Raw genomic sequence first — 25,444 nt, forward strand, 5'->3', positions numbered from 1 at the left:
TCTGAGGGCAAGGTAAAGCAGTGAAAATATTCTAAATCTGGCATAGAAATATGGATCTTTTCAAATGGACTGTTTTTAGGTGGCTATAAACGGCTTGCTGCTGACCCTGTCCCCAGCAGAATGTTGCTTAGGTTCCATGCTGGTGGTGGCATGCCAACGGCCATCTACCGCAAGTAACACGCTGATTTTCAATTAGTACCTCATTCAACCCCACTTTAAATAAGTCGAACCATCCCTTTAAAGTGAGATGTGTAACCACATAAAGAGACGAGTCGATGAGTCAGTGGACACACTGCAACACAGCAATGTCAACTTCAATTTTAGCTGAGATTAGCTAACATTATCCACCATAAGCTACTCCAGATCAAGAAAGGTTGACATAACTCCTGAGTGATGAGCCGCTGCATAAAGATTTCAAACGTAGGAGAGACTCTATCCTGGCCGTGCAGACTCATGTGCCCTCCTACTCTCTAGTGAATACACAACCTGTATGACTGGATCAGAGACCTTTTCAGTGCAACAGTCTTATGCGTTCAGCGCCGAACAGGAGGAGTAGTTTATTGAAATGACTTGTGGTCGCTGAACCCTGAGGCTAGAGTTCATATGCAGAGCTCCGGCTGGGCTGCGCCCTGGGTCGTGGAAGAAGGCTGCCCGGCGAAAGCTGTCATAACTACCTTTTGCCACATCATGCTTGAAACTTTTTGTAGTTGCTGTTGTTCTGCTGCCAGCTAACATAAAAAAGTACAGGGCATAATTGGGCATTGGGAGCGTGGCTATCTCAAAGCAACAGTCCCACTTTCAAAATATCTCTTGCATAAAGCGAGGACAATCTTGTTATAGTTGAATAGAAAATTGGTTCAATTCATTCCTTGACTTATTTGAATATATTGTGTGAGTGCATTTATTATGTATTTTATTTTAGAAAGTCTGTCCACTGGTTTTTAAGGATAAAATGCATCATGGCTTTGTATTCATTATGTTAATCACATTTTCTTGATTAAAGGTGCAATACACAACATTCAGCTTCAGTTGATGTCAGCAAACTAAATTTGCTGTGTAAAAATATAGTGGAGTTCTGGCATTTTGAGCAGAGAATGAAGTCACACTTTTGTAAGTGTGTTGTCATCCAAGCCTCTCTATTTATATGAGTAACTTTCTGATATCACAGCTGAACAGTTCACTAAAAACATGTTTCTTAAAGCATTTTAGGTGAGAAAAAGGCAATGAAGTCACATAATCTTGATCCATGTTTGATCTGAATTTCAGGAGTCGTCACTGGAAACCAAAGCCAAAATGGCGGCTGCTTGGTCACAATATATCTTTCCTTACAGCCAAACGGTACACTAAAATATTTTTCTGAAAACACTGAGGGTGACAAATAAGCACTAGCAACAATCTTCATCCATATTTTATCAGCGCTGCTGAGTTTCATTGTTTTATCTGAGTTTTGTGAGACTCTGCTGGAAACCAGAGCCAAAATGGCAGCCAGCTGGTTACAATATTTCTTGTATTACAGCTAAACAACACACTAAAATGCATTTTAAAAGAGAAATAGGCAATGTTACACAATCTTAATGCATATTTTATCAGCACTGCCTGTTTTCACAGTTTCATCTGAGTTTTGGGTGTCTTCACTGGAAACCAGGGCCACCTTTTTACAAGATTACTTCTATTACAGCTAAATAGTGAACGAAAATACCGGTGAGAAAATCAGAACTGTAGAAGGATAATCCCGATCTGTATTTATGAGCACTTAGTTTTGTCAGCAGTGTGTTCAGATGATACCTTTGTCCCTCCAAGGAAGTAAATGTTTTATACCGCACCTTTAATGTTTGCTCTCTGCTGTGCTCTTTGTTGGCATATCTAGAATATCCACACCTTATTTTAAAGACAGAACAAAATGAGCAAGAGATAATTATTATGAAGGGTCTGAGTCGCAAATTTTGCCACAACTTGAATGCATAAAAGAACAAAGCAGGATGTGTTCAACTGTATCTGTGTATGCACTGTGAATCCATAGGGTTTATGAAAGTATTTGAAAAAAACAAAGCAACAAAAAAAAATCCATTAGCTTCTTACCTCTGCACTGTAGAAAGCAGTATAGTTTAATGTTCTCCATAAAGTGACCCACATATGTACCATTAACACCAAATGGAGCACTCCCAGCTATTCCATTACTTTAAAACCGTACTTGAACTTGCAACCCTCATCGACATTCCCATGCACGCACACACACACACACAAATCACATGTCGTAGATGCATGCATGCTCTTGCTGATTTCGAGGTGAAACCGTACATTGTTTTTAAATACCTCTCAGCTGTAAACACATAAGCTCTGCATGAGCTGATTAATTCTGGCAGCGCTCCAGTGAGGTGCTCTGTAATAATGTAACACAATGTATTACTTACAGAGAGGTGCACACGGATGAATTTTTTAAAGCCTCGGAGGTAATGATTTTGCCTGACCAGCAGCAATAACCACAAAATATTTATGTACAGAAGAGCTCCTTTATGCCACACTAAGTTGCAATAGAGATAAAAAAAAAAGGGCGTATCAACGGCTTAATGCGGGACCATTATTCTTGTGCAGTAGTGTAAGTCAAGTGTGTGTAAGTAACTTTGCTAACCCCCGAGGGAGCGAGAGCATGGTAGCATCAGAGAAAGAGGGCCTCTTCCCCTCCGTGCTTGTACTCTAACCAGGCATGAGACATTGGCCCTGACTGCTACCCACCCCTAGTCACGGTCACCACAAGTTAAGTGACCAACTCCAATGCATCGCCGGGGGCCGAATAACCGTTCACATCACTGGGAACGTGAACATATGTGACGCGCTCTTGTGCGAGTTCCAGGCATATGGTTTTGCCGTTTGAACAGTAATCTTCGAAGGCGAGTTTGTGTGAGCTCGCGGAAATGAATTGGTTGTTTGCTTGTTTGCTTTTTATGCGTCTGTTTCTGCTCGTAGGAACGGGAGATGGAAAAATGCGATGTGTATAGAATGAGCAGCTCAACCCTTCATAGTGTGTCAACAAACAAACATATGACATGCAAATTGGAGAGATTGTCTGGTGCTCGGTAAATATTTGCCCCTGTTACCGCTGTAAGCGTTCATGTTCTTTCCCATTGTGGTGTGCAGATGCTTTTTGAAAGGTCACTGGTTTCATTTTAACCGCTCCCTCCTTCCCCACCATATACCGTATTTTTGTCATTTTTTTGTGGGAGAATAGGGATCTTTAGGGAGAGATAGCAGGACAAGAGTATTATGCCACATAGAAGTGGTATATATGATCTAACCTGACAGATCAGCACTGTGGGTCAAATTTCTCCAGTCATAAATCTATCATAAACATTATGCTTTCTTTTGGCGTCTATTCAAATTTGGAAATTGCATAAGGGCTTTGAACATTGTATTATTCAAAGGTCTGCATCTGATTTTCATTTACAGCCAGAAGTCTGGAATGATTGTCGATAACAAAATAAACATTTAACCAACTCATTTATACATTTTAAGCAGCATACATTCAAGTTCAAGACAGTCAAAATCAGAGGGAGAGAAAAAGAAAATTCTTAAAATCCTTAAAGAAAATTCTCTGGTGTAAATTTAATGCTTGACTCAACATCATGTAGCGCTCTTAAGCAGTTAAAGGCATATTTCACCCTAAATGGAAAATCCAGTCATTATCTTCTCACCCTCATGCCAATTGACAGTGGGGGGTTTATTTTGTTAGTCTGCAAAACGCTGCTGGAGTTTCACAGGAAAACAGCGTTGCAGAATCCCCCAAACAATGGAAGTGAATGGTGACCAGTTTTCAAAAGACAACTGGAAAAAAAAACAAAAACACACAAAATACCTCCTTTATGTTTGTCTGGCATTATCCAAATCTCCCAAAGTCTCAACATGCTGTTTGCACACCGTGACAACACACACACCCAGTTCAGACAGTGTGCATGTGCACATGAACACGGCTCCAAGCTGAGGATCTACAGTGAATGGCTATAAGGCTATAAATAACTTTTTTTAATGAACTTTGCATGTTGGGACTTTAGGAGACTTGGATTACACCAGACGAGGAGTATGGAGGCATTTTATGTTTTTGTTCTGTTGTATTTTGTTTTTTTTTTTTTTTACCAATCTCCTCCATTGTTTGGGAGATTCTGCAATACTGTTTTCCTGTGAAACTCCAGCAGTGTTTTGTTGTCTAAAAAAAATAAACCTGACCTTAAATCAATATGAGGGTGAGAAGATAATGACTGAATTTTAATTTTTGGGTGAACTATCCCTTTAATTTTACCATGACAACAATCTAGGGACAAAAGGGAAGCTACATTAAAACTGGACGTGGCATTCACTCAACATCTGGACCTTTGAGAAGCCTCGACCTGTATGATGTAAGAACACGATGACCATTCCTGTGCACTATTGCATATCATAGGTTGTTGTTGGTGCAAAATTGAATCATTTTTTGCCACTCGAGAATTGATAAAAATGGTCAAAAATCCCTTCAAAATACCACATAAGGCCTCGAGGAACCCAAAAAAATTAATTCTGTTAATTGGTAGCACTTCTGTTCTGAGGATTTCTCAGAAACAGGTGCACAAGTGTACAATATAATTTTGTTTTTTGACTAATCAATGAGTTCTGATACTTACATTAGGATGCTGACTCGACCGTGCGTGTTTCACTTAAGGAACATCGCCAAACTTTGGCCTGTTGTGTCACAAAAAGAAATGGAGATACTCATGCATTTATCTCATCTCGCTCAGATTACTGTAATTCTCTTTTCACCGGACTCCTTACACCATCCGTACAAAAGTGCTGCTGCTAGGCTCTTAACCCAGTCCAACAAATGGCCACAAATTACACCTATTTTACCCTTTTTGCACAGGCTTCCTGCTAATTTTACAATTAATTTTAAAATCTTGGTGCCCGCTTACAGAGCCCAGCAACAGCTCCAAATTATGTTACAGACCCTCTGCGCCCCAACATGCAAGAGCCGAGCTCTTCGGTCCTCCACCCGGGGTTTTCTATTTGAAACTCAGACACATTTTAAGACTCACAGAGATTCTTTCCACATGGCAGCGACTGAGCTTTGGAATAGTTGGAATAAGCTTGAGATCTTCTAATGCTGTGGACTCTTTAAGAAACTGAAAATTGAAATAATTTCAGACAAGCATTCGAGTAGCATGTGGTATTTTATGTTTTAATCTTTTGCCTTATGTCTGTTCCGTCTGTATATTTTATCTTGTGATTCTAACACATATAATCTGCCCATAGAACCTGTTTCATTCAGATGAGACGAGACATTAATGGAACCCTTTGAAAATCGCCATGCCAGTTTTTCCCTTGCCAAACTTTAGACTAAATTTGGTGCTTTATTTAGCCAACTTTATAACAAGCTAGCATGACATTGTTAAACAGCTTCTGGCCGGTCGTGTGGACACCCCTGCACAGTTGGAAAGGTTAAATACAATCCTCCCAATTTTCCTGCGGGTGTTAAAACTTGACATTCGGTACTGTACGCACATATGGTGAAGGATGGGGATGTTTTGGGTTTCCACTTCTCACCTCTTTAATTTTAATTCTGGGCACAGGACTGCATTTATGGAGAGGGATTAGAGACATGCTGATTTCTTGTGTGCATAATCAGTTTTATATTCGCAGCAGTTGTGACCTTATTACAGTGGCAGGGGTTTTAAATTCAAATCACGCCAGAGGTGGGAACTCTACCTCTTTACCTCAGAAAACGAGTAAGGATTTCAGGCTGACCTGAGTCTACCTTTGAACCATCTCAGGAGCGACACCAACAACAACAACAACAACAAAAACGGCTCATCGGTAGGAGTGTTCAGCTTAATTCTGGCAGACAGTTTTGTCAGAAAAGACACCCACCAAATCCTAAAATCAGATGAGAAGCTGTCAACACCTCAGTTCTTTTCATAGCTGTAAGCTATTTGTGTTGTGAGCTGATTGTTGTTGATTTAAGAGAAAAGTCAGCGATGTAAGATGTTCTAAGTAGTAGTAGTTTAAAAGCATTGTTGAGAAGAAGAGAGGACCCTATCTGTGATAAGTATGGGAAATAGAAACAAATGATTTAATGCATCTCCATGCAGTGTGTTAGGATCACCAGACAGGGTCAGTGAGTTGATTTAACCATGCACATGAGAAAAAAATCTACCGGGGTACAATCCTCCTCAAGTGGCTCCACATGGTTCTAACACCAGCTGCAGCAGCTCCTGTGCTCATCTCTATTTTTCTAACTTTCTTGGCACTAATTAAATCTCTGCAATTGGCTAAGTTATTTTCTATTTGCGTGTGTTTATTTTCGATTTGTCTTTCCCCTTCCTGGAGTAGCGAAAAAAAAAAGAGAGAGAGAGTGATACCGGATGTGATATATTTGTTCTCCATGGGATAGGATTCCTGTGGTATTGGGGGCGGGGGGGATTCTATATCACCAGACCTCTCATGGAAATAATGCCATCCCAATAGGGGTAAATCCGGGGACATTTCTGGGGATGGTGCCAGCTGGGGATAAAGCAGCAAATACTGAGACTGTTCCTGGAAAACTGGGGCATCTGGTTTCTCTAGCTAAAACTGCTTGCCTTGGTATTCAGACCTCTGACTTATCTCTCTGTTAAGAGCTTTATTGGCAGCTGAGATAAGCCTGGATTGGACAATTCTCACAAATGAAGATATCTACAGTACAGTCACATTATTTATTCAGTTCCCCTTACATTTAAGTGACTGAGACCTTAATCCAAGGCATTAAATACATTCAGGGTAATCATGATCATATTTCCATTTCCTTATGCTACCTGCAGGAGAGGAAGCGCTGACTATGTACCTGGCCAAAAACAAGCTGGACAGGAAGCTTGCCAACGCTACTCAGAACGTGGAAGCCCTTCATCAGCTGGCCTCGTCCTACTTCATTGACCGTGACGGCACGATGAGGAAGCTGCATGAGATCCAAATATCCACCAATGCCATCAAGGTCAGTTCATATTGAACATGCACATACAAACACATGTTTATTCAGTCATGTCAATACAGTATGTATAATGAAACCTGAGGAATACTATTTGTTGTCATATGCAGTGTAAATACAGTAAACAGTACATTCAGCACATTTTAAACATGCACCTGACCGCTGGATTTCAGAGTAAATAAAATTACATTGTCTTTTCTCTTAAAAACTAGCATTTATTACCATTATATAGCCGTAGGTGTAGTGCTGCTGCTGCCAGTTTTTTAAGGGCTTGAAGATCCATTCACCAATATAAAGTGTGTCATGGAAAAGGGCCAGTAAAAACATGGAATGGTCAAAGTTGTCATATTGACATTCGATTGATAAAAAAAGTGGTACAGATGTGATATAAAAACTTTCTTTAGTCAGGAAGCCTGATGTTACAGTGCAGTTTATCAGTGGAGTGTATGAACTGCGCTGCAGACAAGAGTCTCTGTAAACAGTGACAGACAGACAGATCGTCTCCTCTATGAAACGTCTGTATCCTCGCAGTGCTGCAGTATCAGAGAATATGATGGACTCTTGTCCATGTCCAGGTGCCGTCTCTCTCTCTTCATCTTCAACAGTTGTAATGCCTTAGTTCCTTAGTGTTGACTGTTGTTGCTGTCGCTGCTTTGACAAACAGTTTGTTGGCTGTCTGCTATGTAAAACATCCTCAAATTGGATTTTTTTTGTTAATAATTATTAGCTATAATAATCCCCATAGATGTAATAAACTACATTATTGAGAGAATGGACCCCAGGAAAAATAGCAGTTGCTATGGCTGCACTTCCTGTGTCCCTGACTGCAATGATTAATAATTCTCAACACCATGAAACTATTCAGAAAGTCAGTCTAACATTTGCTCGTTTGGTCAGTTATAGTTGACTAATGTATGTAGACATTATTGAGAGAATAGAGATAGTGTCCTTTTGGTTGAAGTTAGGGAGAGATCACTTTCAGATTGCATCTCAGTCACACTCTTGCTCTTACCTGACCTTTTTGAGGTTGTGCTCGCACCTTTGCTAATGTGAGCAAACAGTTATTAGAAAGAGGTTGCCTGTCAGGAACATGTTAACATGTGATTTAATAGTCGGGAAAATACCTTACAGATGGTGTTTAATACAAATAAATGAAACTGAAAAACGGAGATACAAAGAAAGTGCATACCTATGAATTTACATTTACAAATGTAAGTCAGCATCATACAGATAAGCTGCTCTCTCAGTATGCATGGAAGAGAAGGTGTGATGAAAATAAACTGATGCAGACGGCATATATTTGCTTACACATGTCAGGGTCATATCAGATCAGTTTTATAGGATTACAACATTAGAATGTGCTGAAATCAAGCTAAAAATGAACATTAATCCAATAGAACAGGGCACATAAGATTGGTTTTGGCATTTGAACAAATGACCCGATCTTGTTTTTTTCTGGGGAGGACAGTCTCCTCTTTCTTTCCGGTCTGTTTTGGCCATCAGACATCTGATTAAAAAAAAAAAAAAAAAAGAGGAGAATGGGATTTTGAGCCGTGTGTGATCCTGCTCCCTGCAACTGCTCACCAGTTGTGGTCATTCACACGCTCATTCACCCAGGGAGACTGAGGAGAGGGGGGCTGCTGAGGGCAACTGTAAAATACGGAATATAAATAACATCAAGTCAAACCAAATAGGCCAGAGTTTTGGGATACCCCTCCCTCATGAGCACGTTCCAGTAATTAGCCCAAATGTTCAGTCACGTCTCAGGTGAAGAGGGAGCCAAGATTTAATTTTAAAACTAAAACAAAAACTAAACACCAAAAGACTTGCTCTCTTGGTCTTGATTAATTGTTAATATTAATAATGATAACACTGGACAGGGCTTGGCGTTTTGTTTCATTCAGAAAATTTCCATTTAGTGGAGTCGCCCTTGTTGTCACATTATCAAATGGCACGTAAACACACAAATCAACGTATTTTCGACAGCTCATTATTACACGCGGAGTTGCAAAGCTAATATCAGAATTGTAATGACTTCGACAGTTTTGTCTTTCTTGTCCATAAATTTAATCTAATGCGCTCTGAATTGACAGCTTTATTGCAAGAGAAACAAAGTATTAAAAGTAAGCTTGGCCACAACAGCTAGTGTCTGACGGTGGTTCAGTCCTGTACCAAACAGGCAGTGATAAGCATTATAATTCCATGTGTGTATACCTACTGTATATAACAAATAAATAATACTGCCCAGGGGCTCAGGACAACATTCCCTGACTGCTCTGACCTTGCTCATATGTGCCTTGCTTGCAAGGCAATGCATACAGTATATGCCATAATGAGTGTGCAGCATCATTTCTGGGATGTTTTTAAGGACCCTTATAACCCAAAGAACCTAAGCACTGATTACCTCTACGTATGTATGCAAAATATAAGGCAAAATACACACAAAAATCACGTGATTACAGCTATAAAGTGACAAAACCAACACACTTGGTATGCAAATGTAGTTCTCCGCAATTATTCCCGATTAACATTCACTTTTGCTAAAATGAAACAACTACCGTGCTGTAGATAAACATACCGCTTTATGAACTTCACTGCAGCTGTGCAGTAAAATGAAAATGTTGATTTTGAAACAAGTAGGTGGCAGAGAAAACATAAAAGCGCACACTTTTGAAGCCTCGGTGCTGCAGGAACGTCATGTTTGTATGAAGACAGGGGGAGAGGACCTCCACCAACAAAGCCGCATTTATTTTCGTTACCCGCCACAGTCAGATTTTTACCTGCGCCGAACGAATAAGCTGGTGTTAATTTCAAGCCCAGGTGATTGTAATTATTTAGACTTCTTTGGTTTTCCATGGGTCTGCAATCACACAATTCTTAGCGGGAACCAGATTGCAGATGAGAAAATAGGCTCCGCCACACAGAAATTGGAATGTCACACAATCGTATAGATTTTGATACTGCAGCAGCATTTACCTCCTGTAAATATCGATGAGGACCATCAGAACTTAAATACTGAAGTCAGACTCTAAAGCCACATTTGAAAAGATGTTGTTAACAAGACAAAGTCTCCATTTTTCTGGGGACCTCTTAAAATACCCCTATACGCTACAATTTGTGAGCCACCGTCTTATAAGATGGATCCAGCAAAATCTCAGTTGAGACTGATCACAAAAGGTGTGTCTGCATTTATTTTTTAAAGAAACATTGATGAAAAACACATTACATATTGTAATCTGTGAGCTGAATAATATTTTGGCGTGTGGTTAATCCTCATCCTCCCATATTTAACATACAAGAACGACCAACTGGTCTCACTGGAGCCCCAAAGAATAAAAAACTATAGGGTAAGAAACATCCATCATAGCAAAATATTAACGTATTACTTTCTTATAACATTATTAGTTATGCAATTTTAATTAATGCATTTTTGTCAGAGAAGCCAGTATGTCAGCATAACATGTTTCCTTACATTCTGATGACATGTCATGATCATTTTAGGATTTATTACAGTAAATATTTTACATATTTCTCCTTAAATGTGTTGCACACTGTAAGCATCAACATCAAAAACACAATTTTAATGTCAGTATGGTAATAATGCCAGTAAATTCTCATCTGAGCTAAAGATTAATGGGATATATTATTCATCCATAACTGCATGTAGGTTATTTTTAAGTTTTTATTTTACATTTGATTGAATTTAGCTGTCTGGGGGCAACAGATATTAAATTTGAAAGTTGCATATATTTGAAAAAAAGCACATTATCAAAGCAAAGTGCAGTTACAAAACTTTAATCCATTGTGGCCAGCTTATTTAAATAATGCATAATCAGCACCAGGCTCTCACAAAATAACCACACAAACGTTTGTGCACATCAAACCCCGGTTATTGTAGGTGTTCTAACCAGGCTGCTGGTTTTTGCAGAGCAGATCAACGGTAGGCATCCTGGAGGCGTATTGGACGCACACAGACTACAGAGATCCATGAAAACTAATTTAAACTTATCTCTCCTCTCTACATCACCAAACATCCTCAGGACTGCCCATTCCTGCCAATCCTCTTTCCATGTCTTCATCCAGGGTTAGTGGGATGCAAAAACTCCAGCCTGATGCCCTTCTTGCCAGTGGGTCTGGCAAAAGTAGCAGTGATAAAAATGCTTTTTTAAAAAAAAAAAAAAAATTGTAACAACCTGAGAGATGTCAAACAGCAGAACCACTGCTTAAACGTTGTGACTACATTTGATGGTGATGAAAAGGGTGACAAGTTACTGTTTCATTTGCACAGCTGGTGACTTTATCAGTATTGTCATTGTATTATACGCTCACTGAAATTATCCTTATTTTTTTACCATTTATATAAAGTCTAACATAAAATGCACTTTGACAATTTACACAGTTATGTATGAATAAACAAGTAGGCATGAGGAATAAAAAAAACAATGAAACCATAAAGACCATAAATAAAATACCAATGATAATATGAAAATGTGCAATAAAACTTTAAAAATGAAAAGCAGTGCTCAGTGTAACTCAATAGGTAAGATATAAATTAAAAAAGGAAGACTTTTGATAAAAAAATAAGTCTTCAAAAGTGTAATGTGTAATCTGTAATGTGTTTACTATAATTAATCATAAAATGACAATGATATATTATCAGAAATTGAGGAAACCTCGTCAGATGAGTTAGTGTTTGTTTATGAGTGAGCGTATACAGATTTTCAGAGCAGTGGACTTTTGTTTTCAAGATAACAGGTTTAGTTTTGCACTGACAGTTATAAACAGCTGATCAACTTATAGTGTAGGACTCGGCATGGCATGTTATTGTCAAACTATAATTATATAAAACTGTCTTGTGTTCCTGCAGCATTTGTGCAACCTGCCTGAGCTTCTTCGAGTCTGGGGAAGAGGGGGGCACGGGGAAACTTAACCTATTTAATATATAGTATATGGCTCCTATTTTGATTATAGTACGCTTTTTTGGATGCGCAGTTGTTACGTATTGCTCCTTTAATCATTTTTTTTCATTTAGTCTTCTTGAAGTAATGTTTCCTATTGTGCATAAAAGTTGCTTGCACTGTAGAAAGATGTATTTTTATTTGTTTCGAAGGATTTATTGGGTTCTTCTCTGCATAGTTTCAGAACAGTGCTGAAATTTGACATAAGTTTGAATCTCTCACAGCTGCTATCGTGCACCTGTGCCCGCGCCACCTGCCCAAACCCCCCTCCCTCCAATCCAACTCTCCTGTACACCCACCAATGCTCCACCTCCCTGTCTTTATTCAAGGAGCACCTTCCTGGCTTTTTGTTGTCGTGAGTGACAAGTGGATTAAGGGGCTCTGGCAGATGAGACTCCAGGTAGCAGGAAGTCAACCATGACAAAATTAAGCAGACCTGACAGTGGCTGCTGAGTCAGTTTCTCAGGAAGGGAAGGCAGGAGGCGATGAGAGGAGAGAGAGTATCCATACACACACACACACACACACACACACACGCACAAAGTTACTGCATACCTGAGTGGACTGCATGTCCGATGATCAAGACTGATGGACCTGTAGCATATGTCAAGAGGTGAGGCTTCGTCTGAGTGTGGAAAAGGGCTCCGAATGGATTGGTGATTGAGTGAGTTTGTGAGTTGGTTAATGGGAATGCAGGCATGCAGGATAGCTTGTCTTTCGCCTATCAGGTGCTGCATCCTCTGAGAGTTAATAATGACTTATTTGAAACTCACTATGGAAGTCTATTTATTCTTCTAACGGGATAAAATAACGGCTTAATAGGCTTGCTCTGTCAAGTGAAACAAACATGGCTGTGTACACACTGTACTGTAGGGCATAAAGAAAGTGGAAAGTGGTGTACAGTGGGAACGGCCGAGCTCTTATAGTGTTTGGTGTGTTTTTTTTGGTACAGTGTAGGCCTGGGCAATCAAATAATACCCCAAACCGAAAAATACATGTTTTTTTTACATGCTTTTAGTGCTATCCATCCCTGTAGATAGTTTTGGTGTGTGTTACAGTTTTGGATATATTAGAGATATATGCCATAGAGATGTCTGCCTTCTCTCAAATATAATGGGACTTAATGGCACCCCTCTTGCAGTTTTTCAAATGTACTTTTTGGTGTTTTGAGCACCACAAGCCGAGTGTAATTTAGTCCCATTATATTGCAGGGATGGCAGAAATCTCTGTGACCAATATCTCCAAAACTCAGCAACTCACACCAAAGAAACTTAGATGGAAAAATAGCTCGGAGGAAAATATGTAGTTTTTAAATGCGTTAAGTGCAAACCACCATGAAAGCACATAACCAACACGCCTCGTACGTCTCATAAACATTCTGTCATGTCCTTTGTTAACAGAGGATATTATCAGTGACATGATCACTAACTGTAACAGGTGTGTTGTTCAGTTGAACTATCGACCTGTGACAGATCTAGTGCTGTGTATTGGTACTCAGTACCCTTAAGGTTTCAATTACCCAGTACCAAATAGTATTGAAACTTCTCCAGTCAAGCAATAAATGCATTCAGTCCTTTTTGTACTCAGATCTACATATAATCTGTGGTGGTAAGGTGGAGCATGGTTTAGTTGACAGAGCTGACAGTTCTGCATGCCAGAATACAACGGGACAAAATGTTTGAAAGTGAAAAGAAAAAGGTGTCGAATGAAGTACTCCACTAGTGGAGCTATCACTTTAAGGGCATGGGTATTGGTCCTGGAAATTTAAACGATACCCAGCCCTGGACACAAGACCAGAAACGGTGTGGAGTGAGAAAAATGAGTGCAGACAGTGAGGAAATTGTCAATAAAAATGACAGGTCAGCTCAGCTTATGTCTATCTCTTGTGTGCCTCGATAAATAAAGTGGCTGAAGTCAAAGTAAGGTGGTTACGTTCAGCCTTTTTTCTTCTGGTCTCTATTCAAAAAATCATTATTTATTGATATCAACTGAATTGAAATATTTCATCCTGCATTAGGATTAGGATGGAGTTTTTGCATACTAGTTTTTTTTCAAAATGTCTGTGTTATAATGCACAGTTTTAGGATAGGTCCCTTAAAGCTACAAGTTCACTGTATGTAATTGCTCTGTGGTGATTTGATTAACAAAATCAATGATAAGTGCCTTAAGATAAGTAAATTATTATATCATCTTAAGTCTTGCAGAGAGGCCAAGGGTCAAAAATCAGTTAAATTGTATTGTGCTTAAATGATGCATTTTGCTACATAAGTATATGTTTAATCAAACTAATCAGCAAAAATCAAACTAAAAAGCACACCAAAGGCTTAATATGTATTTCAATGAAATTTCAGGGCACACGCATTGGTATAACCAACAATTTATTGTAATTTTCACCATTACGGGCCGACCAGTAATGTGGAAAAAAGGGTAGAAGGTGAAATGGGAATAAATACATTGTTCAGGAATATATTATCAGAGAATAGAGTTGGTGCAGCCCTCAGTAATGACCAATCACATTAACTCCTCTCATCTCAGCAGACAGTTTTCTAATAGAGTCCAGGGCACCTTCTCTCCAAAGAAAACTGTCTCCTGTCCTCTATACTATCATTTGCATTGCATAAAACTTGAGTGGCGTATGCATTGATATAATGTGCACAAAAGAGAAAACATGGAGCTAATGGACAGATGTATTCATGCACATGGTGATCTTTATGTCTTTAGATAGTCTTACATTAAATAACATATCTGTGAAATGAGGGTTTAAAGAGCTTACGATAGCAACAGATAATGTGCAACATGTTTTGTGGAAATATAAAGCATTTGAATAGTATTAAAAATTGTCCACAACCATCAGATCTATGTTGAAACATATAACCAAAATCATCCGAAGCCGATCTTGCGTTCTTGTGTCTCTCGACTATAAATAAAGGCAGCATAAATTGCAGTCCTCCGGTCACGTTGGCAGCAGACAGACAGTGATCAGAATGTGCAGAGAAAGCAAAGTCCAGCAGAAGGCATGGATCTATAAACACAGAGAACAAGGGCTTTGCTCCTCCAATATTGATTCAGTATGGCTGTGAGACCTGCTTTGGAGTGCAAACTTACAATCAGGATGAAAAACACGTGTCAATACAGCAGAAATGTTTTAGACATTTCCTGTCTGCAGGTAAGCAGGTTAAACATCAGGTTCGCTTTGTTCCACTTTAATATGTTTTTTGGGAACTTTGGCCTCTGTTCATTAATTTATTTATGATTAGCTCTTTTACCAACAGTAGTTTGCATGTACTGAGCGACACAAATGCTTTCACTTGAATTATTATGTATGTATATATGATTATTATATTCATTACTTGCACTCTAATAAAAATAATAGTAATAATAATAATAATGGATATACTGAGCAAATATTCTGCTTTTCTTTTTCTTGATCCCCAAGGGTCAATGAGAGGAAAGCCATCGTTTATTCTGTATTTATGAATGGCCTGAAATTAAAAAGCAAATGTATGCAGATGGAATAATACAAAACTACTGATGCAATGAATAAAACTGCTGATTATCTGATATTTTTTCCTGACATTAAATATGTTCTATTCCATCAAAGATGGATTTCCAGCCATGATAATTATCAGCCTGAGGCAAACATCAGTGAACACAGTGGTGGCTGCAGTGGTAGGAGAAGTACAGAGATCCTTTACCAAGTGAAAGTAGAGATACCATAGTCTTATTTTTTTTAATCCATTATAAGTAAAACTCATAAATTCATTTAATTTGTAAAAGAACAAGGATGAGATACAATAAATACATAAAACAATTAAAACATAAATATTGTTGATAGATGCAAAATGCTAAAATAATTCAAACAAAACAGAAACAGGTACAAACACAGGCTGCATGGTAACTATAACAAGTAAATGCAAAATAAATAAATAAATAAATGTCTTACTTATTTCTGATAAACACGTTCGAAATGTATAAGAATTACAATTACTGATTCAAAAAGCTTTAGGTCAGTTAGCCTCATCAAACCATCTACACAGATTCGTTTAAAAACCCGAGTTGGCTGGCTGAGGAAAAATACAAAGTCAAAATAGCTATAAACTACATTTTATTATGAAATATGCCTGCAAATCAATGACTTTTCATTGCCTCTTACACTTAATGCCTGTCTCTTGTGCTCCGTGTATATTTCCTCGCACCGCCTGTAACAAGGTACAACAGAGGGGACTTCAATATCAAGCAAACAAATGCGGTCAGAAAACCTTGTTGATTAAACCTTTGTTACTCAGGGAGCGCCCATTAGCCAATAAAGCAAAAAATAAAATAAAATCCTCTTGAAAAGTAGTTTTACAAAACGGCGGCCACAATTGCATTTGATTTGGAGGAGAAAAGAGGCTGCATATTGTGCAGATGTCAGGGACAAGCTGGTGGGTGCACCCTCCCTTCTGCAAAACGTCCCAAATGGGTTTGCCGCCAACTTTTCCTTGGCTCTTCGCCTGATATCACAGAACTGTTTCCTATGATGGATAGCAGTAGGCTATTCCTAGAACCAAAACAAAACAGTAACCAAATCTGTTACACTCCCCTCAGGATATGCGACGCACAGGTTTGGTTGCTCATGTGAGATGCGGTAAATTCACATATGGCAAATCGGAAAACCAAAAATCTGTCACGCGTTGTGCCCAGTGACTCATACAAGTGAAGTGTAGCGATAGTTGTTGTAACCAAACAAAACGCGTTCAGATCTAAAAAAAAACTGCACAGATTTACACTTGAAATATGATTTAATGTCCAAATAAAATCATCTATTTTTGCATTCAGAAATGATTAAAAGGAGGAAATGGCTCTGGAGAAATGTCAGAAATTGTCCTTTTCATCTCAGCCGGCTGGAGGGGCGTGTCTGTGTTTGCTGCAAAAGTGCCCATATGGTAGATAAAACATGATAAAGTGCCCTCTGCAGAGGCTCAGTGTGGAAGAACACATGAAAAGTGCCATACAGGCTGCATCACTACTCTCTGCACACTGGTCGTGCCTTTTTTAAAATTTTTTCCCACTCCTGCTCCCCAGACCACCACCGCCGTAGGCAGCCAGAGACATAGTAAACAAACGTCGTAGCCTACAGTACATGTCATGGGCAGACAGCGTGTTGTCAGTGGTGTTGAAGAGCAAAGACCACACCAGCGTCTAGCCAGACAGAACTGCCATATGCAGGTATGTTTACATGCTGTTTAATGCGCCGCAGCTGAGCAGCTAATTAGCTACGGCATCTAGCATGTAGACTGACATTAGCAGTGCACTTTTCTCTGGCGAATGTTCGTCTGGTGGCTCGTTCAGCAAGGCAAGGCGCAGGACAAGATGTACGTTCATGTTTGCAAATTGGATGAGAAGGAGACTTTAACAGGAGAGTTAATGTGGTTGTTGTTCAGAGTCTGTGGCTCTTGTGTTGTGGTGCAGGCTGCTGTCTGGCTCAGTGTGACGTCTGTTCTGCCTGTAATAGAACTGTGACATGACTGCTTTATGAAAGATTTGGTTAGTTGTATTAAAATAAGGTCTCTAATATCAATATATTATTCTTTTATTATGAATATATGCATAATAACACGTTTTCCCTAAAAAGTGGCTGACAGGATATTTTACATTTTAACAAAAAGCATCAAAAATGATATAAAGTATAGATAGTTTTAAATAAATACAATGAATGCAAGGAAAATAATCTTAATTAGAAAATTTTACTTTCTTAGCTCCAAATATATATTGTGATTGTAAAATGTAAATGCCATGACATTCTCCTGTAAGCTCAAAAAGGAAATGGGTGCATATGATATTGATGACATCATCTCAGCTCAGCGTTACAACTAGCCTGGTGTTACAACACTCCCCAGTCTCCCCTAAAATATAAATTTATCCAATCTTTTCACAAAGGAGGGTGCAGGCGATGAAATGATTCTCAGAGCAGATGTGTGTGCTGTAGACGACAAAAACAGTGCATTTTAATTTTATTTGGACTGAAATGTGTATTTTTGGTAGAAAAAAAAAATGGATGCTGTGCGGATTTTTTTTCCCCAAGCTTTATTTGATTAACTGTGTCATTATCAGACTACTAATGAGGTGGCAGAACACTACGTGAACATCAGGGCAGCCAGCAGGAAATATAACAATCAGTCTTTGATGACATCAGACATCTGTGCAGGCTAATGCCGAGCTTTCTCATTAGAAACTCAGTCGTCTTTTCATCAGCGAGAAATACAAACAATTGTTTGATTGTTATTGGACTCCTACAGGTAGCACACGCTGTGCACGCTGCAACGGTTTGAAGAGTGAAAACACATTATAGAGTGATTTTAAGAGCATGTGCAAATTGGTCTCTAAACTGATTTCATTGTTGGAATCATATAGATTTTTTTTTCACTAGTGATCGAAATCAGTGACAACCAAAGTGTCAAACATGAGATGGTTTAAACACCAAGGAATAGCTTTTTCTCTCTCTGTGTGCGTCTCCTTTGTGCAGACTATATCCAATTGCCTGCTTCTAAATGTGTGGACTGATAGACTACGTGCATAGTGGCTGGCTGAATTTATCAAAGCTTTCATCCTTGATACCCCGTTCTGTCTCCCTGAGCCTTTGCACTGCTTAAGAGGTCTTAGCTACATGTGAACGTTAATCAAAACCAAGACATATCCCCACTGTGCTGCTGGCGCCCTCAGCAGAATCTCAGCCTTGTTATTTACCTGAGACCCACCTATCCAGAAATGCATCAGCTAAAACAAATGCTTTTTTCTTTCCCTTCTCTTCCATGCGCGGTGAAAAATACACCCTAAACCACAGCTGTGTGATGAAGATAAAAATTGAAACAAAAGTAAAGAATAAATGTGCATGTAACTAAAAAGAATAACAGCATGAGTAATGACTGTGAAATAAATTTTGTCTCTTACATTGGCAGTTTTTTTCTTTAAAGCTATGGCTAAAGCTTTGGTGGCATGCAAGCATACACACAGACAAACAAACAAACAAGCAGACATTAGACCCACAGTACTGAACAAGCTAGCCTGGGGTTACGGTGTAATGAGATCGTACAGTATGGGAGATTCCTGCTGTACATCATTTATCTCCATGAATGTATTGCAGCTGTTTTATTAAACAGAAGAAGAAATAGCAGGATCCATTTAACATGGAGGTATTATCCATTTGTACTGATTCATAAATCATTTTTGTTCCTTCTTGTGTCAAAAGCTGTATTCATCATCATATTCACTTCTTTCCCAACTATACTAAACCACTATGCTGCACAGCACTCAGGCCTTTTCTACTACTTTAACAAGGCAGATGCTATTTGCACCTGGGTTGGAATAACCAGTGTGGCTTTTTGCACCCATGCATTTGAAATATCCAAAGTGGCTATTTGCATCTGAGGTGTAATAGCCAATGTGGTTATTTACACCAGCATGGCAGAAACAAAGCAATAAACCTAATCAAGTAGTTTTGTTGCTTAAACCAAACAAAGTAATTTGGTTGCCTAAACCTAACTGAGTAGTTTTGTGGCCGAAACCTTACCAAGTAGTTTGTTCTCAAACCTAACCAAATAGCTTTGTTGCCTCAACCTAAGTTATTTTGTTGCAGAATCTTAACCAAATAGTTTGGTTGTCATAACCGAACCAAGTAATTTGTTGCCAAACCTAATCAAAGAGCTTTGCTGTCAAACCTAACCAAGCAGTTTGTTGCTTAAACCTAAGCAGTTCTGTTGCCGAAACCTAACCAAATAGTTTTGCTGTCTAAACCTAAGCAAGTAGTTTAGTTAGCTGAACCGAACCATGTGGTTTTTGCTGCCTGAAATGAACTAAAGTGCAACTGAAAATATTTTTTAAAAACTTCAAATAACAGGTACCACTGACATGCAATTTCCAGCTGCTGTCAGCTGTTACTCCCCCAGAGCAGGATTTGAACCCCACTCACTGACAGAAAAGCGTTACACTTTAGCCAATTATTCACCACAGCCGCTTTACAGCAGTGAATTTTTTCGCTCTTTATGGCTGAAATAAGGGGATTGGGTACGAATAGCTGAAGAACTGCCTATTTCTACCTAGGTACAAATAGACAATCCAAAAAAGAAAACCTATAATAATAGGGACATGACTATATTTCTCCAGATTTATGTCAGCTGGGTTCCAAAACAAGCTGAAAACATATATATAGTCAACGCAAAGAGAGTTCTCTTCCCACAGTGAACAATATCCCACCTTGCTGATAGAAATAAATGACACGTGGTTGTTTGTCTTTGTGTGGCTGAGTCTGATTGCTGCGAGCTAGGACTCCAGTGGGGAGGGAGGGTCATTTAGGAATGAAAATAAGATACCCAATGGAGTGTTTTAATGGAAAGAAAATGTCAGTTTTACGAGTGAGTGTCTTCCTGAGGAAAAGTGTGATTATGCAGGAAGAAGTGCGATTAGGAGCTGAGTGCATACGTGCTCGCGTGCCATCACGACTGTAAAGGAGTGTGTGCGTGTGTCGGGGCGTCTGTCTGCGGCGCGTGTACTGTATATCCATTCATGCATGAAGTGTGCAAGTGTGCATTCCTGCTGGGGAGTGTGCTTACCGCATCCCTCACAAGGTCACCTATCCATACAGTTACCCCGGACTGATTTACACCAGCGTTCAATATGCATATTTCCTGATGATGCTGCAGTGCTGTGGCGGTGGTGGTGGTGGTCGTGTAGCAGCCACAGCTACAGCTACACTATCCTGTTTCTCATATCACAGTCGAGTCATGTGAGCCTCATGTGTGAGGTAAGAGAAATTTAACATGCATTCAATATGACCCAGATTTTTGTTGACGGCGGTAGCCAAGTTTGGAGCAGTTTACATCTAATTTGCATTCGGCACAGGCAAGCATGACAGATTTTATATGCAGTGTTGCTTGAGTTGCGCACTTTAGAGTGCCACAGTTATAATTAGAAATGCCCCAAAGTTGGTCATTTTCTCTGTTTAATTTCAAACAAATGACTTACATTAAAAATGGCCTATTTTGCATTTTCCAAAGAATGCTAATTTAAATGTTCATACAAGGAATGGTATAGATACAGCGAAGAATTGTGCTCTTACATGAACAATCAGGATGTGACTTTCAGTAACACTGTAGCCACATGTTATATGATATGAACAAGACAGAAAAAAAAATGTCCTCTGAGATCTTCCACTACCAGGCTTTGAGAATTACAGAGGAGCACGTCTCTTCATTTCTATGTATCCAGAAATAGCAAGTCATTAAGAGAATGGCAGGTGATGGGCATATTAGGAAGGCTCAGCAGAGGCGATGTGTAATGAAGACAGTTCAGCCTTTACAGTATTCTTTCCTGTCCCACTCACCCATCTTACTGCCTTCATCCCTTGTTTCCCCTTATCTCGCATTGCTTCAAACTGCCTTTTTTATTTTCCTCGTGCTTTCAAGTTGAAATGCAACCAGGGACAAAGTATAACGTGAGGTTTGGTTTCTGGGAAATATACTCCTCTTCGTGTGGTTTCAAAAACAGGAGCGACAACGCACTGCTCCCGTGACAAGTAACAGGAATTATGGAAATAATGAGAGCTCCATATGCTGTGATAATTTTAATGGAATTGGTGGAAAGTGATTTTATTGCTCAACTGAATCAGTCGATATATATCCAAGAGTGACATGTAACGCGTATGAGTTCTCCTTCTCCATCCTCACAGGGCTGAAAAGCTAATACTGATCAAGTGTACTGAGATGGAGTGCCTTTTGATTTCATTCAGTACACCATAGTACAATATTATTTAATTGAAAATAACACTCTAAGTATATTTTTTATTGTTATATACCTTAAAGAGTGCTTGATAATTTGAAGTGGGGTTGTTGATAGTCAGTGTATTACCTACAATAGATGCCACACAGCAATGAATTGCTGTGGACAGGGTCAGCAACAAAAGGTATTCTAGTTATAGTCGCATAAAAGAGGTCCACCTAGAAAAAAAATCTGTATCATTTTAAGTGTATGCTATATTTAGAATATTTTCACCACTTTACTTTGCTGCCAGCAGCCTTTTCTGACAGGAAAACAATGTAACATAAGCCAAATATCGCTCTCTCCAAAACAACCAAACTCCATAGGTGAAACCAGTAATTTTACCTCACAGATAACGGGACCTGCTTGTCAGCTGCAGCCACAATCTCTTAGGGTTTTTTGTTTTTTTTTTTGCATTATTGTGTGACTTCAGTGAATCCGAACTAGCCTTTTCAAACATCAAAGTCACACAATGACACAAAGAAACTAACAGATCAGGCAACAGTAGACCAGCAACTCTGTTGTTCTGCAAGGTGAAATTGCTGATTTTGCCTATGGAGTTTGGTTGCTTTGGAGAAAGTGAAATTTGGCTTATATAACAAAAATTGGCTTTGGCTTAATATCAGCATTTACTGTAGGTAATACACTGACTGTCAATAAGTACCTCCTACAACGCTGCTTCAAATATCTGAACTATTCCTTAAAAATGATAGCAAAATGTAAACAATGAAACATTCTCTGATATGTACATTGCTAGGAAGAGATTAAAGAGACCTTTTATTTGATTGAAAATGACCTACTTCTCAATCACTCTAATTAGGCCTGAGCGATTCCTTTGACATTCATCTTTCAGCTGATGCTCTGAGAGGCCTGCAATTATCTGTGATAATTCACAGAGCTCCATGATTACGTAAAGATATTTTGCAAGTGCTTTCTGAAAGAATATTTGCATTGCTCAGTACAATACTACCATGTGTTTGCTCTGTCATGAGCCAACCTTGGCCTCCCAGGTTCCTAATGAGATGTTGAATCAGTGCTAAAGGCAGGTGCAATGGAAAGGTCAACTGCACAAGGCCTGTGTGCTGAAAACACATGGACTGTGCTGGCATCAGTTATTTGCTGCAGGTGCCTAATTAGAGTACGGTTAACTAAGCAACTTCCAATTAAAATAGTGCCAAACATTTTTTTTTTCTAATGTTAGGATATGTATAAGCAGCAAATTGCTTCAGATTTAAAGGTGCAAGATAAAACTTTCAGCCTCACTAGATGTCAACTAACAACTATTTGTGATGTCGGTGCGTGTGAGACAGCCTGGTTAAAATCTGTCTCAGCTAAATGGTACACTAAAATATATTTCTGAAAAATATTTAAGTGAGTTGTAGGCAATGTAGTAACATAATACTGACACATATTTGTGCAGCACTGCCTGGTTTGACAGTGTGATGTGAGTTTTTGAGAGCCGCTGGGAAGCACCATTTCTCTTATTAGCTAAAATGTTTTTCTGAGAACAATTTGAGCGATAATTAGACAACGTAGTAATATAATATTGATCTCTATTTGATCAGTACTACCTAGTTTGACAGCGAGGGTTTGTTTCCAAACATGGCACAAAATCACTGCAGTACGCTAAACTATTGCGTACTGTTTCCGAAAACATTTTTGGTGAGAAATAGAAAATGTAGTAACATCATGTGTGTTCAGTTGCTGTTTTTAACGTCATTGAGTAAATGTAGTGTGCACTTGTTTGGTCTGAGATGCTTGTGGTCTACCGTAAACCCTGATGTTGCTGACAGCTCTTTAAATCATGTAATCATATCATGTAAGAATCTGCTCAAGATCAAAATGTTTGGTTGGCGTACTTCACGGCAATCACATAGGATTCACTGTAATATGAAAAGGAAGAAGCAGATTGAGTCTCAACACTAAAACACGCATCCAAAACCCACAGATTCGCCTACACACACCTGATATACTGTAGCTGCATTTTATGTATGTCGCCGGGATGAATTTTACATTTTGAAGAAAACAAAGAAGTTTGCACAGACAGGAAGAAACTTGTTTTTTTGACATCTGGGACTTGGGGAATAGCACATGTACATTTAAAACACAGAAATACAAGGAACTTAGGATCTCATGTGCATCATCTCTTATTTACTTGGTTAGATGATTTTCTTGATGACAGATGACAATTAGAGGGGATGTTCCAGAACCGTGGTTTCTGACTGTTGCCTGTGATATAGTCTGGGCCCAGTGGGATTCTACTGTTGTGTTCTGCTTAATAATCCAAATCCTCTAAGTCCCCCTCGGCCCACTTCAGTCCTTTGATTGCTCCTTGTATTTTTATTACGTTATACTCCATTTTCATAATCTGGTGCACAGCACTCTTATGGCGCGTGCTGGGGAGAAAGAAAAGACAGAGCCTAACAAGTGCTGCATACTCCTCTTCTAAAGTCATTCAGATTACAAGGGTCAGTCTCTAATCCATAAAGCTGGGTATGTCTGTTTCCAACTTGGAATAATAATTCTTGGAGGAAAAATTACTGTATGGTAAACTGGATGTGGCAAGCTGTGCTCATGTTTATGCACACCCATCCATCCAGAGTGTGCGTGGGTGTGTGATTTGTGTGTAACTCCTAATGTAAATGTGCCTGAGCCAGCTCGTGCATACGTCCGCGCTGCCACCTGGGAACATGTCCGACGGCGACAGAGGACAGATATTCACTTTGCTCAGTCACCATGGATCATGCAACACAACCTTCTGAAGGAAGTAATTCATTCAGCGATAAGCACACCAAAAAAAAAGGAGGAAAAAAGTGCACTGTCAGCAGCCATCAAGATGGTGGAGTATGATAGGCAAGTCTAGCTCTGTAATCAATCTACGCTTGCACTTTATGCAAGGCCATGCAGTGCATTTCAAAGTGCAATGCTTACCTAGAAGGAAAAAAGGAACATACTTTGAAATCCTTAAAAAAAACAATTAGATGATTATTAAAATAGTTCCCAGTTTTAATAAAACTGACTGGAAAACTGGAGTGACATAGATCTCGATAGAGCGGTAAACATTCATTTTTATTAGCAACAAATGATTGCTTTTACGTACAGAGGTGGAAATAGAAGTTCTGTATTATTGGCTGCCAACTTTCTTGCAAAATGTACAGTTTTTTTTAAGCCAAAATTATTTTGCGTTTTACCAGCAACTGCTTTGATGCATTACACGCAGCATTCAAGTCTTAAGGTACCTTAGAACGGGGATACATTCACAGTTTCTGTGTGATCAAGGTAATCGTGAGGCAAACAAATGTGTGTTTGCAATGAAAGCTGGGTTAGCTTAAGTTACAGAAGTAAATAGGACGAGATATCAGCTCCAGTAGCCTACTTTTTGAGCGCCGGTACTTGAAAGATCATTTAGAAAACATGTATGCATGTCGGGGTGGGTATTTTTCCCCCGATTAACAGGTCAAAATCTGTTCAAACTGCTGTGCTTGTATCCTACTCCGTGTACTTTGTCAGTTCATTAAGTCCATTAAAATGGTGTAACAGCAATCCCACAGTAATAAGCCCCGAGCCATTACTGTGCAAGACGCCTCCTCTTCGTCCTGTCTCTACCTGTTAGTCATTATTCATAACATGTGGTCAATTTGCAGTCTGATAATACTAAAAATCAGCTATTTTTTCTTGAGCTCAAAGCGCATGGATATACATAGAATTAGTC

General features: G+C 39.1%; 1 protein-coding gene across 1 annotated transcript in view; it reads left to right on the plus strand.

The window, feature by feature from the left end:
- brinp1 (bone morphogenetic protein/retinoic acid inducible neural-specific 1) overlaps nucleotides 1-25,444 on the plus strand; it is a 159,144-nt gene that overhangs the window by 84,356 nt on the left and 49,344 nt on the right. The window contains exon 4 of the mRNA XM_084745831.1: nucleotides 6,819-6,988. Within this exon, the coding sequence (XP_084601957.1) occupies nucleotides 6,819-6,988 (170 nt within the window). The remainder of the gene's footprint in view (nucleotides 1-6,818; nucleotides 6,989-25,444) is intronic.

Source organism: Lutjanus erythropterus, chromosome 20 (genome assembly GCF_056507025.1).
Source record: "Lutjanus erythropterus isolate fLutEry1 chromosome 20, fLutEry1.hap2, whole genome shotgun sequence".
Lineage (NCBI taxonomy): Eukaryota > Metazoa > Chordata > Actinopteri > Lutjaniformes > Lutjanidae > Lutjanus > Lutjanus erythropterus.